General features: G+C 50.0%; 1 protein-coding gene across 24 annotated transcripts in view; it reads left to right on the forward strand.

Annotated features, from left to right (window-relative positions):
• Positions 1–18,989, forward strand: part of NFASC (neurofascin) — a 100,497-nt gene that overhangs the window by 56,480 nt on the left and 25,028 nt on the right. For 13 of the 24 annotated variants that reach the window (XR_010073829.1, XM_063356735.1, XM_063356736.1 and 10 more), the window contains 15 exons: positions 278–421; positions 824–935; positions 1,034–1,200; positions 1,786–1,933; positions 2,557–2,681; positions 3,579–3,614; positions 4,401–4,502; positions 4,605–4,802; positions 5,795–5,865; positions 6,516–6,738; positions 8,711–8,826; positions 10,101–10,305; positions 12,372–12,494; positions 13,102–13,275; positions 15,364–15,378. Coding sequence is in view for 23 of the 24 variants with exons in the window: in XM_063356735.1 (XP_063212805.1) it covers positions 278–421; positions 824–935; positions 1,034–1,200; positions 1,786–1,933; positions 2,557–2,681; positions 3,579–3,614; positions 4,401–4,502; positions 4,605–4,802; positions 5,795–5,865; positions 6,516–6,738; positions 8,711–8,826; positions 10,101–10,305; positions 12,372–12,494; positions 13,102–13,275; positions 15,364–15,378 (1,959 nt within the window). In the remaining variant the exon portion in view is untranslated. The remainder of the gene's footprint in view (positions 1–277; positions 422–823; positions 936–1,033; positions 1,201–1,785; positions 1,934–2,556; positions 2,682–3,578; positions 3,615–4,400; positions 4,503–4,604; positions 4,803–5,794; positions 5,866–6,515; positions 6,739–8,710; positions 8,827–10,100; positions 10,306–12,371; positions 12,495–13,101; positions 13,276–15,363; positions 15,379–18,989) is intronic. The other 11 variants (XM_063356746.1, XM_063356747.1, XM_063356755.1 and 8 more) reach the window with 6 other exon arrangements.

Here is an 18,989-nt window from a genome sequence, read left to right on the forward strand (position 1 = left end):
AAAAACCTAGCCAAGGATCTCGTGGCTGGCCACCAGAGCCAGAGGTGGTGCCAGGCACCGTGCTGAGCTGCGTGCGTGGGCTCTGGCATCGCAGCACATAAACCACCTGCTTGTCTGAGACAAGGCCAGTGGAGGGAACCGCGTCTTTGTAGGCTGCGGAGGTCATCTGCCATCATCTGGTTTTATCCCGGCTGAAATGGAAAGATGCGTAATGATATTGAGAGTCTTGTGAATTTTAATTTAAAATTTAATTTAAAGAGTGCTGTCTGTTTTGAAGCTTCTCCCCCCAACCCGAGCCGAGAGGTGGCTGGAGACACCATTGTATTTCGAGACACCCAGATCGGCAGCAGTGCTGTGTACCAATGCAATGCATCCAACGAGCACGGCTACCTTCTCGCCAACGCCTTTGTCAGCGTCCTGGGTAAGTACTTATGGCAGATGAACATCCTATACTCAAGTTTTCCCTGCAGAAGTTCTCTATTTGCTTTCCTCTTTGTCGTTAGCTACTCTGAGACTGATATACCTTTGTACATGGCCTCTGCAGCTGGGCTTCGGAGCAGAAGTCCATCGCCATGGACCTGCAAAGCCAGGCAAGGCTGAGCAAGTCCTGTTGGCGCTCAGATGTAAGCCGATTCGTGTAGCGAAGCTAGAAAGGGAAGGAGAGATGAGAGGGAATGGAGAAGCTCTACTGAGTCTTGAAAGTGCCACCAAGGAAGAGCGAACAAAAGAGAAGGGAGGGTGGAAGAAAAGACTGGAAAGGGAGCAGTGGTCTGGAAACTGGTTTCTTTTCTTTCTCAATGGCTGTGCTTTTTGCCGTTTGCAGACGTGCCTCCACGGATACTGGCCCCCCGCAACCAGCTCATCAGGGTGATTCAAAACAACAGGACCCGACTCGACTGCCCCTTCTTTGGCTCGCCGATCCCCACCTTGAGATGGTAAGAGCTGCAGCACATCCCCTGCCAGCCCGGAGGGGTGGGAAGGGGAGGTTTCCTGCTCTTTCTTCCCTTACAATAGCACTTTGTGGTGTTGTGAGGTTTAAGAACGGCCAGGGGAACACACTGGATGGAGGAAACTACAAGGCACATGAGAACGGAAGCTTGGAGATGAACATGGCTCGGAAGGAGGACCAGGGCATCTACACTTGTGTGGCTACCAACATCCTGGGGAAGGCAGAGGCCCAGGTTCGCCTGGAGGTCAAAGGTAAGGGAATGAAGGGCTCGTGGTCAAAACGGTCTCTTGGATCTTCTGAAACTTGCAGCAGAAATAATAACTGAGGTTCAGGGAGGGTTGGTTGTGTGCTCCAGCAGTCTGTCAGCAGGACAGGCGCTACATAATTTGGAGCTGGAATCCAGAAAAGGGCAGAGATTCCCTTTTAGTGTTGAAAAAAACCCGACCAAGTCTGTGCATATACTGAAAATGTAGAAGGACTTGATGTGGATATTGAGCTGTGAGATGCCATTAAGCATTGCAAAAAGAAATCCAAAGTGTATATCAGGGTTAACTGATGGCAACAAAACATTTTCTGAATCAAGTTTCCACCGGGGCTTTCCCTGTTCAGCAAAACTGACTGCTGACTCCGAAAACTGGGTATTTTCTTAAAGGGTCAGCATGAATTAATGGCTTGTTAAATTAATTTATTTGTATCAGAGACAGTTCACTCTAGCAAGCTCAACGAACGCTTGATGTGCCTGCTTGTCTTTTCCAAGTAACGCCACTCTTCATTGAGTTCCTGAGCTGAGACCCAGCAGTTTGGGTGTTTAACGCTTTCTTTCTGCCTTTGTGCAGACCCAACAAGGATCGTGAGGGGACCAGAAGATCAGGTGGTGAAGAGGGGCTCCATGCCTCGCCTCCACTGCCGCATAAAGCACGACCCGACGCTGAAACTCACCGTCACTTGGCTGAAAGACGATGCACCCCTGTACATGGGAAACAGGTCTGTCTTTAGCAGTTTCAAACCCAGAACTGTCGGACTTTTTACAGAACGTTTCAGGAGTCACCTGGGCTAATAAGGACAAACACTGAGTTCCCGTCTCGGCAACATTTGCTGTTCTTCATACTTGTAATGTTACTAGCTCCTGCCAACAGACACTGCCTAGCAATTCAAATTGACTTATCAGTAAATCAAGACTTTGACTATAGGTTTTATTTACAGGTATATTAGGACATCTTGATAAAACAGGTCGTTTAATAACGAGCTTCTTCAAAATTAATGTTTATCTGCTGCGAGTGGTACAGTTGTAATTTCCTTTCCGAGCTGGCTCCCTTCTCGTGGAGTGAGATCTGATTACGGGACATGAACCAGGCAGAGGTCGGACCGTTTTCCTAAAAGTGCGATTATTCCAGATAGATACCACAGCGCGTTCACCGATTCCTTAGGAAATGAGGTTTCCAAGAATAACTCAACACATCCTTAGCTGATAAAACCTTCAGACCAGAGATGTACTCCTCGTTCTGTTCAGGCTTTTATACGCATTTTATCAGAGAACAGTTAGACCTCCATCCTGCTGCCTAATGTGCTTAGCACAGTTGGGTGATTATCGTTCTCATCCCTTTAAGGATGAAGAAGGAAGATGACGGTCTGACAATATATGGCGTGGCTGAGAAGGACCAAGGGGACTACACCTGCGTGGCTAGCACGGAGCTGGACAAGGACTCGGCTAAAGCGTACCTCACCGTACTAGGTAAAGCTGTCCTCCCAGCGTCCTGGCACGGTATTATTTTTAATACAACAGACTGACTTCAAGGTCAGACCGAAAGGGTGATCCGTGGTCACAGACTCGTCCTCTGAAGCAGCGATGCTCGGGGAGGCGCTGGCCCAGCAGTTGTTCCGTTGCTGCAGGACTCGGCAAGGACGCGCTGCCTAATCTCCCACTGACAATGGCATCGAATCCGAGTCGAAGGAAACCTGCGTTTGAGACCCAAAAAAAAAAAAAAAAGGGTAGTTATTACATACAGCTAAAAATATCCAAACGTGGATGTTGAAGCTCTGTGAGAACAGTTCTAAATTTGTAAGTGAATTCAAGCGAATGTCAGGCTGCTGAGCAACACTGGAGAGCCGGGGGTGAGGGACCCGTTCCCAGCCTTGCAGGTCCCCTTTTCAATATGGGGAGCGACAAATCTAAACCCATTCCCCCGACGAGATCTACTCGAAAAACACAGATTTATCAGTCCCTGCTCTTGGCCACCTCAGATCTTGCTGACGTGCTGTGTTCACGGGAGTGCCCCAACCAGCCAGGACCCGCAGGGCCCTACAAAAGTCAGAGCACAGTATGAATCTCCTGTCCCTAATAATTTGGCTGGGCTTGATTTATTTCCCTTCCTTTTCCCCTGATTGCTAATTAACCCAAAGCAGGCTGATGTTTCCCCTTTGCTGCGTACGAGAAGTATGAGTAAAGGCGTGCAGAGCGTGCCTGGGGGTCTCTGGGGGAAGGAGGTACCTTCTCTGGTCCCCGGGCAGGATCGGATTCTTCTGAAATCTGTAACTCTGTGTGTAACCTTCTATTTGCCAGGTGCTCCTTTGGCCACCCAAGCTTAATGACTAAACTAACACTGTTAACAACCAATGTCTTACCTTGCAGCTGTCCCTGCTAACCGTTTGAGAGACTTACCTAAAGGTAATCATCACTAATTCATTGGGTTTATTTTATTGTGTAAATTGATTTTGGTTTGCCTTGCCAATAACGCCAACAGAAAATCTAGGTGTAGCGGCTGAAAAAGCTGGGAGCTGATGCTTCCAGGTCCTGTCCGCGTTGTCCTTGAAAACCCATCCAGATGGCCATGGGTAGAAAAGTCCTGTGTCACATCATTTTGTGTCCCACAGTGCCAGTGCCAGCATCACCTTACCCATACCTGGAAATGGTGAGAGCCCTGATGGGAGAAAAACAACATCACATCGAATCCCTTGACCTTTACCTGGAAAACAGTTATTACTGTTACTGCATGAGCTGGTTCCGTGCAACCGAGTGGGTTGTGACCAGATAAAGAAACCAGAATTGTGCCCAGAGCACTTTCTAATGAGTTTGTATTTTCATTGAGGCTTGGTGCCCTTTCTGTTCTATCTGTTTGCATTGATATTTTGGACAGCTGCGTGTAGTTTGTTGTAAGATCATATATCCCCCTGTTAAGCCACTATATTGTGCTTCCACCACTAGGTAACATCAGTCGTACAGGGGGCAGCTGGAGTTTCAAGGCACAATTAGTACATGAGAACATTTGTATTTAAAAAATTGCACTGATCCACCAAGAGCTGCAGGACGTGAATCGTGCCACAGAGCACGTGTCCTCCCACGGGGCTGGGCCAAGACGGCCAGGGCTTCCCCTCCCGGGAGAAGCGATGGGAACTGGGACTCCCAGCTCCTGGGACGATCCCAGCCTAATTTGTCTCGTTACTCGGCCAACAGAACGACCCGACCGGCCCCGTGACTTGGAGCTGACAGACCTGGCCGAGAGGAGCGTGCGGCTGACGTGGATCCCCGGCGATGACAATAACAGCCCCATCACAGGTCAGCTGCCGGACCCTCTGCCCCGTATCCCTCCCGAAAGCGGAGGGAAAACTTCCCTTGTGAGCTGAGCCCTCACCCCCACCTCTCCGTCCTCTCCCCCAGACTACATCGTCCAGTTTGAGGAGGACCGGTTCCAACCTGGCATGTGGCACAACCACTCCAGGTACCCCGGGAGCGTCAACTCGGCCGTCCTGAGCCTCTCTCCTTACGTCAACTACCAGTTTCGGGTGATCGCGGTGAATGATGTGGGCAGCAGCCTGCCCAGCGTGCCCTCCGAACGCTACCAGACCAACGGGGCACGTGAGTACCGTCCACCCGGTCCCTCTACCGAGGTGACTTGAGGTTGTTCTTTAGCATCTGGCCACCACTCTCCGTGTAGACTCTTCCCTCGTGGTGTCTGATCACAGCTCCTATAACAGAAAGAGATTTCCACAGGTGAGGGAATGAGCTGCTCCATGCATGTGCTGGGGTGAAATTTTATATATCACATCCTCAAGCCCACGACTGGTGTTCTGCAGAGCAGCAAAACTTAAATGGAAAGATTTATGCAAAGGTCGCTCCAGTAGAGTCTGTTGAAGGAAAGCCCAGTTTCACCTTACAGAGAAGCTTTCTAAAGAAAGCCTTTCATCCTTTCTGACCACAGGAAGCTCAGAAGTCTCTTGGAAAATTAGACTGAAGAGTAAACTGGCCACAAGCAAAAGGCATTTTGTTCCAAAACTGCTAATTCACTGTGCGCTGCTAGAGCTGGCCAGGAGCCCAGACTGATGCAGGAGGAAAGTGTGCTCCAGTCCACGACCAGGACTCAGGTCTTCAGTTTGTGTGCCCGGTGCTTTGTACGTTGTAGAATACTTGGGAAAACTCATATGAGGAATTCACAAGCAGCTCGGTAGCTTTGCTGCATTTCTTAGTTTAACCAACGCAGAGATACTTCTGCAATATCTGCTGGCACCTAGTGTTGGCTTTCGACATTGCTCTTCTTGTTTCAGATTTCAAAAGTGTCAGACTCGGCTCCTGGGGTTGCTTCACAATGGCTGTCTTTCAAAGATTTAGGACATTTTGGTAAAAAAAAAAAAAAAAAAAGCGGCTCCTAAATAAGTGTCCTGGTTTTCAAGAGTGCTGAGAGTCTCATGTTCCATTAACCTGAATGGGAACTTCTGGAAAAATCAGGCCATTAACTTCTCTCTTGGAAGTACTTTTGGCTTGCACAGTAGAGGGTTTTTCACCACTCAAATGCTCGTTTTTTCAACATTATAAAGTGCTTTTTTTTTTTTTTTTTGCAATGCGAATTTCAGGTCCTGAAATTAATCCAACAGGAGTTCAAGGTGCAGGGACCCAAAAAAACAACATGGAGATCACCTGGACGGTGAGTTCTTCTTTGATGCTTGACAGCCACCCAGCATCTTACCATTAGGGCCACAGATGCTGAGATATAGAGAGCTCCGCATCTCCAGCACGTGTGATGTACCACACAGAATACCGCAAACTCGCAAACTTAATGATCCTAAAGGCAATAAAAAGCGGGAGATGCATCTACAAGAAAGGCCATTGTTAGTGCCTAGAAGGTGGTTTGTGATAAAACCAGTAATTTGCACCAACGTAAGCCAAAGAAAAGATGTAGGATCACAGATACAGATTAGGGAGGATGCTCCGAGTCTGATTCCTTAAGCAGTACATAGGGCTTACAGACCAGCTCTTGCTTTTCTTCGTGGACCAGCAGGTGTCATCCACAAATAAGCCAGCATCTGTGAGGAGGATAGAGATTGCAGTGGAGTATGCAGAGATTGCGTACGGACTGGAATATACGGATATGGTTCTTGCTCCTGCTTTGGGTCTGGAGGGCAAGGACCCGGTATGTCTCTCTTTGGGAACAAAAGCATTGACCTCCTTTGAGATTCGCTGAAGGAGCGTGAAATAAGAACCAGCTGCTGAACAGAACTTTCTGGAGCTCCAGGGCAGAGAAATAGAGTTGCACTTTCTCCTTCTCACTTTCTTTTTCTGTTTTGGTCCATTAAGCCTCTGAATGCAACTCAAGCTTATGGGCCCAACCTCAGGTACATTGTGAGATGGAGGCGGAGGGACCCCCGAGGGAGCTGGTACAACGAGACAGTGAAGGCACCGAGGCACGTCGTCTGGAACACACCCATCTACGTTCCCTACGAGATCAAAGTGCAGGCAGAGAATGACTTTGGTAGAGCACCGGAGCCTGACACCGTCATCGGCTATTCGGGGGAAGATTGTGAGTATTTTCTCAGCCAGAGATCGTAAGTTTTTAAGAAGGGCAGGATCCCAGCCAAGGTCAGTGGGTTGGCACCTGTGACCGGGACACGTTCACAGCACTGCTTGATTTGGCACAAAAATCCAGTTCCAGGCATTGGAAGAAAGAGATTTGGCCATTGGATTACATTCCAGGCTCTGCCTACGTGACCCAAGGGTCACTTAGACCCTTGCTCTCTATAAGACCCAGATAACACGGTGGAAGACGGTAAGATTTCATTTAAGATGAGCTCTGGCTTGTATGCCAATAAAGTGCATTAAATTTTTTTGCTCCTGACATCTGCGGAGCACCGAGTTCATCTCAGAATGGCCAAAAGGGCCTTGGTTGAACTGAACTGGATTCTTGTGCCTCTCTGATATAAGGCCCCAGCTAAACCCCAGCTTGGGCTCCTGTTTGCAACACACCATTGGCTCAGCTTATCTTTCTTTAAAACAGCCACACGGAACAGCAGCCGGCTTGTTTAACTCGCTCTTCACCTTCTTTCTGGGCTACTGGTATCACCTTCTGCGCCTGTAGCATCCAAGACTCTGAACTACGATTATCCTTATTCTGTTAGGATAACGTGGTTTGCTGCCAACAGCTTTTTTAAAATATATATCAATATATATATTATTTCCTCACACTGCAGCATTGGTGGGGGTCCCTGGCTGTGTGACTCTGGGACTCGCGAGAAGGAAGGTAGCTAAGGCAGGTAACCGTCCCTGACTCTAGGCTTGAAGTCAAGGGGACACAAACAGGGCACAGCAATTTCAAGAAAATCTGCAATCTTGGCGCTGAGATAGCACGTACGACACATCCTCCAGCTGGGAATCTTCTCCCAGAGGAGACAGGGCAACGGGAAGGAAAACGGGCAGAAATGGTGGGAGTTGGGGTAAGAGTGGAGCACTGGAAGCAAAGCTGGACCTAACTTGTTTCTGGAAAAGCTCCACAAGCACCCAGCTGCACCCTCATCTCTGTGTTACCTGTCTGTGCACTACCAGGGCTGGTTTTTTTCTAGTTTCAGTTGAAAACTTGTGCAATAATTTTGAGTTTTGGGAGGATGTGAATGAGCCTGGACGTGTGTGCTGTACACGGAGGTAACCCAGGGAGACCAGAGCTCCCCTATCACACCCCAGACACAAATGTGTTCCTGCCCGTGTCCCGAGGGGTGGGACAAGGTAAAAAAAAACAAAACCACAAACTAAAACCAAACAAAAAACTCTAGTCCCTGCCCTGTCATGTCTGAATTGCTTCACAAATCACTGCAGATTTCTACATACGAGCAGGTGACCTGTAAAGAGGAGGTAAAAAACCCCAACTGGATCGACAACAGGTTCTGGCCAAATTCAGATTAATGGATGTGGAAACAGCGGGTGGTTTTGTAACTCTTGGGTCTCACGGTGGCCAGGCAGGTGCAGTGGGAGGGGGCGGGATTTGGTGGTACCCTGTGGTGACCCAGGTTCCTTCCTTGCTGATACGTTCCTTGCAGCAGTTTGTAGGAAGCCCTACAATGAACTGTATCGCAAATATTCTCATGATGGCTGGCTGAGTGAAATATAGGGGGGGTTCCCCCTCTTCCTGTGCAAGCACTGCTAAAAGAACCACTGATCAGCTTTTAAAGTGCGCACATGCCAGGGAGAAAGTGAGGGGGACAGAGGTGAGTGATGCTATTCGGTGTATTCACAGGGTGGTAGGGTCTGCTCGCCCCCAAGGAGGGCAGCCAGGAAGCTGAGAGCTGGCCTGTTGCTGCTGGTTTATCTTCATCAGATTTGGAAATCTTTGGAAGGAGGGAGAAAAGAGATGGTTATCCCCGTGAGAACGCTGTCCTGGTGCCCGCAGATGGCAGAGCCGGCGTGGGGGGCAAAGAGGGCAGAGGGGCGTCCGTCCGTCTGTCTGACCTCCAGGGTCCCGCTGGGTGCCTAACCTACACTCTCCTTTATCCCTGAACGCTCAGATCCCAAGGCTGCGCCTACGGATGTTAGGATAAGAGTTTTAAACAGCACTGCCATTGCTCTGACCTGGACCCGAGTGCACCTGGACACCATCCAGGGACAGCTCAAGGAGTACAGAGTGAGCACACCCAAATCCCGTCGGCACTGACCAGTAACACAGCTAACCCGCTCGCGAGGCGCGGTGGCCCCGGCGATGGCGCTGCCTGCCATGGGGATGACCGAAAACTCTCCTCCGGCCATCAGGACCCTTTTCCCGTGGCCAGGTGCAGAGCACAGGGGCTGAGCACCAGGGATGATGTGCCTTGGTTTGCTCTTTGCGGCACCTGGAGGGGGCTGGGAACATCTCCCATTGCCCCCCCCGCCAGGGCTCGGGGCTGGGCTGGCCCTTCCCAGTTGGGGGTGTTCAGACAAAGCAAGTGGGGCTGCCCTTGAGCACGCAGAGAGGGACTCGGGGGGGTCCTGCCCACGCAGCGAGGTGTCTCCTGGCTCTAGAGCTGCCCAGAACCATGGGCTGGCTGGCTCTTGGAGAGGGGGGGAGGCGGGGAACGACCTCAGATATGTACACACAGGCTAGTTTTTGTGTCATCCCCAAAGTACCCGCATCATCTTTTAATGAGCACCAACCCCCGCAAAGCCTAAACCCAGCAGTTTGTACTAACTGGCGACTAAAGATGGCATGGATCATGTTTGTTCATGTCCTGCTAAGGTAAAACACCCACGTTTGTGTACAGAGGCTCAAAACAAGCAAAAGTCTGGACAGAGCCCCTTCTAGCAGAGTTTACGACGTTACCAAAAGCACACGTCCCACAAACAGTTATAGCATTTAAAATCCAATAATCCGCTGGACATAAAGAAAGCTCCCTGGGTGCTGCTTTCTTTTTTTTTTTTTTTTTCCCTGCCTCTGCTCTGTCATTCTGGTCTATTTTATGAATGAATCTTATTTCTGCATGAAATAAGATTTACAGTCGGGGCTTCGAACGGGAGATTTTTTCCAAGTCCAGACTTTCCTTTGTGCCTGGACGCGTCCCACCTTTCCTTGTACACTGCGACGGTACTAACCCGGGTAGAACGGGAGAGTCACTCGATGCCTCTCGCTCGGTAGCCAGAAATGGCTCTTTTTGTAGCCTGAGCTTACCTGGTTTTGCTCCAGGACCTTCGATAAGTACTTAACCCCGTGCTCATCCTCTTCCTCGGGTAACACCACTGACCTGCCTCGCCGGGGGGACGTGGAGCTTCATTAATTGCTCTAAAAGGCTTCTGCAGCCCAGAGCTGCTCTTTGGAAAGGCGAAGTTTTGCTCTGCTTTGTTAATGAAAAAAAAAAACAAACACAAAACAAACCACAATTGCACTTAAATGGGAAAAGCTTCACTTGCCATGCATGTTTCTTGAAGGCCTATTTCTGGAGAGACAGTAGTTTGCTGAAGAACCTGTGGGTCTCCAAAAAACGGCAGTATGTGAGTTTTCCTGGAGACCGAAACCGGGGCATAGTGTCCCGGCTGTTTCCTTACAGCAACTACAAGCTTGAGATGGTTGTAACCAACGGGCGAGGAGACGGGCCGCGCAGTGAAGTTAAGGAGTTCCCCACACCCGAAGGAGGTATGTTCTGGGGAGGGGGGGATTGCAGGTACCATCCTTCGGACACGTGCTGGGAGAGGTTTGGGTGGTTCGGCTCTGGAGCGGGAGCCGCGATGCTGCTGGGAAGATGCTCTAGGGACCATTTTTAGCTGAGCCCGGGCAGCGTCACTGTCACACGGCGCTGCCTTCGTCACCGCGGGGTAGGTGACATCTCTGCAGCCACTCCTGGCGCTGTCTCACCAAGCTGAACTCCCCTTCAGGTGCTCTGAACACATCGGCGAGTCTCTCTCAGGCTGAACAAGGGAAACGTTTGCGAAGCCTCTCCAGAGGCTCAGCGCCGTGCCCTTCGTTTGCTGCCTGACCGGCAAATGTCACCGCACCTCCCCGAGCGGCGGGTCGCCCAAACGGGAGGGAATATATTCATCGTGCTCAGTAAAAGGCAGTAAAATCTCTGTAAGACCTAAGTACTTTTGTTCTGAAATCACGTCACTAATGCCCCCGTCAGGCTTTTAAGGCAAGAGCGCCTCATTCTTCTGTTTAAAGAGCTCGTGTCAAGGATGAACTGGAGATTTTAATTTTCTTGCTGTGACAGGAGCTATTTATAGACACGCCAATAACTTTTTGTTGGAGCTGCACTTTCAGTGCCTGGCAGTGAACCTTGCCAGAGCACAGATGGTTTTGGCACAGTATGTTACGAAAACGCAAGAGGAGAAAACAGTAGAGACTGGGGAAAAAAAAACCTGTCTCAACTGACAGAAAATGCTGTGGGGTCTCCCTCTTCCTCTTCGGTCTGTTCCTGCTGCACAAGAACAGCACCCCCCCGGCCTGTCTCCTTCTTCCTTAACATCTTCTGGGATGCTGTCACCATTGTCTAAGGATTTGGTTTAAAAAGAAAGGACTCTGTTCCAGTAGGGCGGTTTTACAGTCGGGTGCATTTTGATGGCGCTGCTTATCTGCGTGCCAGCGGCATGGTGCGTCCGGGGCAGATACGTGCATTTGGGGTAGGAACACGCACATGTGGGTGGCACTGATGGAAAGGATTATAGCAGATTGTACTCTTGTCACAAGTAAGCTGCTGATTTGGTTTTTTTTTTCCTTCTATTGACTATATATCAATGTTCAGGAGATTGAATGATATTCTGCAAAGCTTCTGTTTAAAAGAAACACTTCTGTTTTTAAAAAAAAAAAAAAAAATCACCGATCTCTCAGATCACAGAGCCAAGTTCTTTCCCCAGTCAAGACACTGCAATTACGAGTAAACCAGGAGACCAGTTTCATTCAAGGATGTGTAACGCTTTCCTTCCTTTACTAGCTTTGACTAAGCAGCCATAAAAGCAGCCGTTCCTCGGGGTAAGGACCACTGCACACCTGCACCGGCTCCCTGTTACAGGGCTCTAGGCATGAATAACACAGAGAGCCTTTGCAATAAGAGAAGCTGCTGTACTGTTTTTCCCTGTTGCGACAGATAAACGGATGAGGTGGAAATGATGGGCTGGGTGGGGGCTGTAAACGAGACCAGTAAAGTGGAAAAAAAAATATATAGAAAGATATATATAAATACATATACACAAATATATATAAATATATATATATACACACACAAAGATATATATATATAAATATATATACAAACATATAACTATATACACACAAATATATATAAATATATATACATACACACAAATATATATAAAAATATAGATAAAAGCCCTACAGCAGCGGGACATGAACACGGTCACAGCTCCGCTTGACGGCTGTGGCAGCTCTCGCGGTGCCTCCCCGAGCTGTGCGCCGGAGGCAGCGGTATGGGGGGGCGCTGGGGCTGCATGCTGAGCTGCTCGGGTTGCTGCCCCCTGCACACCCCGCTGCTGCGAAGCCCGGGCTGGCGCATGGTTTCTGGCACAGATTCTTGCTCAAGCGGTTTCTGCCTTTTAGTGCGCGCGTGTGTGTTCTCTCTGTGCATGTATTTACGCGTGTCTCGAGTGTATCGGTCAGCCTGTGATGTATACCGTATTGTAAGGTATGTTATCTTGTATGTTTTTTTTTTCTTCTTTCCCCCTCCTTCCCGGTCCCATCCTCCTCCCAAGTGCCCAGCTCCCCCAGGTATTTAAGAATCCGACAGCCAAATCTGGAAAGCATCAATCTGGAGTGGGATCACCCAGAGCATCCCAACGGAGTCCTCACAGGATACAACCTTAGATATCAAGCCTGTACGTTCCACACGTTATCTTCTTAGTGATAATCGTTAAGTCCTTAACTATTTTCCTTGCTGCTAATTGCCCCCTCACCTAGCCCAGAAAGCTCTCCCTGCGGACTTTCAGCCGGAGACGGGAGGTGCTGGCGACGGAGAGGGGTCCTGGCGCAGCGCTGGGCGGCCGCAGTTAACCAGGGAGGGTGGCGGGCGCTCAGCCCTTCTCCAGACTCGACCACCGAAGGGAAATAAGCTTGGTTTCTGATTTAGAAAGACCTTTAAGTGCAATCTGAGTAGTTTATGTGCTCACTCAAACACAAGCTCCTCTGGCTACGCAAGGAGATGCTGCCCAGAGCGCAGCACGCTCCGCAGAGCCCAGTGCAATGCCCGCGGCAGCACAGCCTGCCACTTGTGCCGTGCCCTTCCTTGGCCACCTACACTACCCCGAATGTCCCCGCTAGCACGTCCCCCAGCCACTAAGTCACCAGCTGCCCTAGATTTAGTGTATTTAACAGCTCTGAGTGCATGTGGCCCCCAGTCGGCCCTGGGGGCGAGGGGACGAGGGAGATGGCATGGTGTATTTCTGCACAAGGCTGAAGCCACCACGACCTGCCTTTCCTCCCCAGTTAATGGAACCAAAACGGGCCGAACCCTGGTAGAGAACTTCTCTCCCAACCAGACAAGGTTCACCCTGCAGCGGACAGACCCCATCTCGCGCTATCGCTTCTTCCTGCGCGCACGGACCCAGGTGGGAGAAGGAGAAGCCATAGTGGAGGAGTCGCCAGCTTTGCTGAACGAAGGTAGGTGCAGCAGCAAGAGCTCCTGGCTTTGCTGTTGGGGGGGGGGGGTATGGAGGGGGGGTGATGGTACATGCGTCAGCTGAAAACTACAGGTCAGGGAATCAGGTGGTGCACAGAACAGCCCGTACAAGGTGGTAACTGGTGTACAGCTACTATTTACGGCAGAGATAGATGGATGGATGGATGGATGGATAGATAGATGGATGGATGGATGGATGGATAGATGGATGACCAGGATGAATACTGCAGCAGAAATGCTGGCGACTGGTGGACTGTCCTGTGCTCCAGGGACCATCTCACTGACCCCCACGCAATTAGCGTTCCTCACCTGCCCTCGAGCAGGAGGGCATCATGCTCTCTTCTTGCAAAAGGTGAAGCTCTAATCCGCCCCTCTGCCCTCTATCTAATCTGCCTAAATAAGGGGCAGATGAGGGTGATTTTTACACGTCTCGAAGGGGTGCAGCAGCTGCATCCTCGGGGCAGTGCACCCCAGCAGGGGCTATGGTGCCGCTTCCCTGTCACCCCATAACCAGACGCCGACCCGACCCTCCAAAGCGAAGCCCCAACTCCCGGATCCCTTAATAAGATAAAACGCCCATTGTGGGACATTCATCAAACTAAGTGAAAGTTCAGGAGCCCTGAGGGAACTCGTGGAGACAAAAGCTGGCTCTTTCCTTTCTTTAGCGTTTGCTAAAAGAGCTATGATTTGGTTAGTGCTCTGATTTAATGGAGTTTTTGCCTCCTTTCCTCCATCTCCCCCTCCCCAACTAATGGCGCTGAGTAGGAAAAGCAATTCCTACCGATGACCCAGTGGAAATGAAATATTTCCCGACACCTCTTAGGTGGGCTCCAGCACCGCTAATTGACGGGCCAGGATGGGAGATGGGGCTGTGTTTGCGATGGGGAAAAAAAAAAAAAAAAAAAAAAAAAATCGGTTAAATTACACCCTGGCAAACCTGGGAGGGGGCACGTCATTGCTTCAAAAAAAGGAGCTTTGCTGAACAAAGTGCTCAGGCACAGGGATCGGCTTGAAGTTGTCGGTGCAGAATCAATAGTTCTGGGTGTTTCATATACTTTTGTTTTCCTGGGTTTGTGTCTATACGCTGGTAACAGGGACTGTTAGGGGAGCACGGCTAAATAACAGCCGTAACCAGCCGCGGTTGTGTATTGCTTCACTGATTGTACCGGGAAATAGCGGGTACAGCGTACGCCAGCCTGACAAGGTAAGGGTCCCTGGCCACAGGGTCAGGGACACAGACGGGTGGTGGCACCCAGGGACCAGCTGCTGCCACTCAGCAAAAGGACAAAGCACTGGCCGTTAAGCAGCGAGAAAAATTAGAGAGTCAAATCCCAGTTTGAAGTTAGAGAAATATGGCAAAGTTTGACCTCAAAACACGAGAGCCAGAGGTACGACAGGACAGAGGCGAGCTCAGCTGACGACAGGCGTGTAAGTACCATTAGCAGCTCTACGTGCCCACTTTGGTGCGAAGGTGCCTGCTGTAAAGCCACGCGAAAGACGAGTTTGGAATTAAAAAAAAAAAAAGAAAAGGGCAGATGAAGAAAATGAAACCCATTAATGCATTCAGAGGTTGTTTTCGGCTTGCCCAGCCTCATTCACCTGCGAAGTCTAAATAAAATACCTCTCTGATGTTCTGCACCTCGGGCTCCAACCCACACAAGGCAGGACGAGCTCTGACGCTAGAATTACACGGGAAAAAACTAAGGCGGAATTCAGAGTGTCGAAACCGGTCCTTGCTGGGATTAGATAGAAACACCTGCTTAAGCACTTTGCTGAATCGACACCACTGGCATCTCAGCTGGGGTGTGTTTAACCGATAATCTCCATCTCCAAGGGCTGTTCCTGCCCCCTCTGCCCTGCACGAGCGGCTGGGATGCACGGGAGGGTGACGGGTTGCAGCTAAAGCACTGATCCGCTCTCTCTCAGTGTCTCTGGTGACTGTGTGCGAGTGGTCCCGTGTCTCTTGTTGGTGTGTTCTGGTTGTTTTATATATTCCTCTGTTTTCTCTTCCCTTCTCTCCTATGCTCTCTCCGTATTCCCCTCTCTATCCTTGGCGCTGCCCTCTGAAGCCACGCCAACCCCAGGTACCGTACCAGCCGGAGGAGGTAACAGGCATGGGGCAAGGCTCACTCTGCTTTCGGGTGTGCTGGCAATTAAGCATGCACTCCGTTAACCCTTTCAATGGGAAGGTGAAGTGTCAGGAGTCTAAATTGGCCATACGAAATGACGGCAGCAGGTAAAATGAAGCCCCGCAGGCAGCAGGGATTAGGGCAGGCTCCGTGGCGGGGGGGTCTGCAAAGATGAAAATATCTCTGAGTGGGGCTTAAGAGCCTCCCAGACGCGTAATGATAGCCAGCCCCCCCCCAACACCGCAGCTGCCACAGGCTGTACAAGCTAAAATGAGAGTCAAGTGTCCCTATTGAAGAGGTTTCTTTAATCCCAGGACTGCACAAAGCCCCTCGCCCTTTTGAAACCTCAGCACCCAGGTGCCCATTGAAAGGGTTAAGGACAATGTCTGTGCCACCGCTGTGCATGTCTGCATGCGAGGCTGTTGCTGGCTTTGCCCTCCGTTGCGAATCTCTATAGCAGTGTCGAAGCAGAGAGAAAACTTTTAACCTTTGCGGGGGGGGGAGGGATGCAGCATCTCTACCTGCTTCCAAGGAAACCCAACTCCGCAGTTACCCAGCATCAACCCGGCAAAGCCCAAAGCACAAGCACAACTACTGGTTGCCCAAAGGACACCCACCTCTTACGAAAGCTGCAGACATGGCTTTTCCCTTCCCCACCCCTTTGAGCCGATATTTCAGGAGCGGGGCCAGCCCCGTGGCCGAGCTCAGAAGGGGGCCAGCGGCAGTGCCGGCGGGGTGCAGCCAGGCCAACCCCCCCCCCCCCCCCCCCCCGAACGCTGCAGAAAAGCTGTTTTGGTCTGGAGCGACCGCACTCGTTTGCCCTGCACCGAGGGCTCTGTAAGAGGTCGTGCTTTGCCTTTGCGGGACACGGCCCCGGGGCTGCTGGGGCTCCCCAGGGAGGAACAGCTTCCCAGGGAAGGCTCTTCCCAAGGGACACAGGGGCAGGACCTGCTCTCTGCACCTGTAGGTTTTGCTTTCCTACCTCGTAGATGTTTCTCCTCCTTTTATTTTGTTGCAGTGATGTCTCTCTCTACCCACTATTATTTTGCAGTTCGTTTTCCTTTCTGAATAGACGCCAATCTTTTTTCTTACTATAGCTTCTCTTCCTGAAAAAAAAACCAACCAAACAACGGGGTAACAGATTGGTCTGCTTTGGGTGGTGGGAAACTGAAAACGGACGTAACCTTTTGGCTCCAAAGGAGCTCTATCCTCCCAGTCCGGGAGGGCTGTTTCGCTGCTATAGCTCGTACTTCAGCCAGGGTTTAGCTTATCCACAAGGATCTGGATTTTCTTTGTGGATCGGGATCACCTTCCAAAGCGCTTTTCTCCTTGCGGTGGATAATTCTGAACTTTGAAAACACAACGTCATCTCTTTATCCTTCCAGCATCACACTGCTTTAGGCATAATTTCTTACACCACTGGACGCTAGATGAGTGAATTGCCATTTAAAGGATAATTCTAGAAGAAAAGAGCCCACTGGTCCCTTACCCCTCTATTTTTCACCTTCTGCTAGGAGAAATAGTAAAGAAAAAAGGTATGCCGGCGCTGAAAGATGCCTTAAAGAGTCAGTAAGTGGAGTAGTAGGTGGTTAAGTGCTAACTCAGCCCCATCCGCAGCTCCCTCGCCGTGCCAGGCTTCGGCAGGAGAAGCCAAGGCGACACAAGCCCCGGCGAGACCCAGCACACATCTTCGTCTTGCTCTTGAGCTGGATGTCATTTCTCGTTAGGACACGGGGCGGGGGCGGGAGCTCTTACACAAGTCGAGCGGTGTTTGTCCCGAGAGGCTGTTTCTCTTCCTAACAAGTACGGGGTTGGAGTGAAATACTGTTTGACCTTTCTCGGAAGATTTATCTCCGCTCAGTGGCCTAGATTTTTGTAGATTTTATGGATTCGCAGTGAAAGTTGTCTTAAATTGCAGTAAAACGCTCTTTGCCGTGGGCTGCTGGCACTCAAAAAAAAAATAAAAAGGTCTTTTTTTTTTTTTCCAGGGGTAACCTTACATATACGGGGTCGTAGCTGTTTTGTGTGTGTGTGTGAGAAACCGGACCAGCTTGATGAAATCAAAGTGAAGTGCAGGGACTTTCCCTTAGGAAAGGCTTTACTTTCCCTAAGCCTGACTGGGACAAAGGCAGAGGTGATGCGGGAAAAGAGGGGACGTCTAAAAAGGGCTCTCGTTTATGCTAGGAATGAGGGGGAAAAAAAAAAAAAAATCCAAACTGGATGCTGTACTACCCGTGCGTATGAAAAAACTTCATCAGGGCCCATAAAGAGTATTGGTCTTTGGCTTTAAGGAAAAAACCATTGATTTTTTCTCTGTTCCCTTCTTATCGCTCCATAATTATGAATCAGAGGAGAAAGATCCTATTGTTCGTTTCAGAAACGGAGGGCAGCAGAAACAGAGAGAACTGCTGAGCCCTCTCTTTTAGAGGCTACTCAATCGCTCCTTTCTATTCTTGAATTTCTTAGAGCTATCAGATTTGGAACACTTTATCTTTATGGTAAAGACCTTACACTTGCCTTCTGTCGCTAAAAACTGGGAGAGGGCGAGAAGAAAAAAAAAATAAAAAAAATCTCTGAAACTGTATTTGGCTAATCATCAAAATTCATGAAAAATTAATCAAATTTCTCCAAGCCTAATTATTTTGTAGACACACCCAAGGGAAAGCTGTTACTACAGCCTAACAACACATTAAAAGCACCTTTAAATAATTAAAGAGCAGTATGGATGTGTATTGTTTCCTGTATTTCGCAAAAAAACCCCCCATGAAACTACTCCCTGAACTGCTACGCTACGCAGAGCAGGACTCGAGTGCCTCTTTAAATCTCCCCCTTTTGCTTTTATGATTCTTTTTATGATTCTTCCTATCAGTCCGAGCCTCATAGAGGTTTTCTGTAAGGTCTGGGCTCCTTTTTACTGGCCCGTTCCTGGCCACAGGAGCCAAGCTGCAGCCAAGAGCCCAGCGGTCCTGCTGCAAGCATCTCTCTCATTACCGAGCCTATTAATTGCTACAGCCCGACGGCTGCACCCCCTGTCCATTATAGCAGCCCATCTCCTCCCCTCCCGGCCCCTCGGTCTCCATCACCCGAAAGGGTAATGCGTCTTGCAGATGGAACGAGCAATCTCTGCCTTGCAAAGATTGGCGGGGGGGTGGGGGGGGGAAGCAGCTATTAACGAGCTGAATGCTCGTTTAGCTGTTTCCAGGAAGATGGGCTAGGGCTACGCTGGGACCAGGAGCAGGGGAATTGCTGTTGCTGGCTTTTACGCTGGGTTTGCTGGGTGTACCGGGGGCAATTTCAAACCTGCTGGAAACACTGGTTTGTGGGGTGCTGCAATTGGGAAAGTGGCAGCCCCTTCTCTGCCCCGGCTCCTGCTTTCAGGGAGCGGGGGGGGGGAATTATTTTCCCCATCACACAAACGCCAAATGCTCCCTCCTGTACCTAAACTTGAGGCAACTGTTGTCAAAGCCCCTGAGCGAACCTCGCGGTGGGAGTGCAGGAAAATAAATCCAGCTCCTCACAATAAATTAAGCAAAGCTCAGAAACGTTATACCCGATGAAATATCGCA

This window comes from Chroicocephalus ridibundus, chromosome 20 (assembly GCF_963924245.1).
Source record: "Chroicocephalus ridibundus chromosome 20, bChrRid1.1, whole genome shotgun sequence".
NCBI classification, from domain to species: Eukaryota; Metazoa; Chordata; class Aves; order Charadriiformes; family Laridae; genus Chroicocephalus; species Chroicocephalus ridibundus.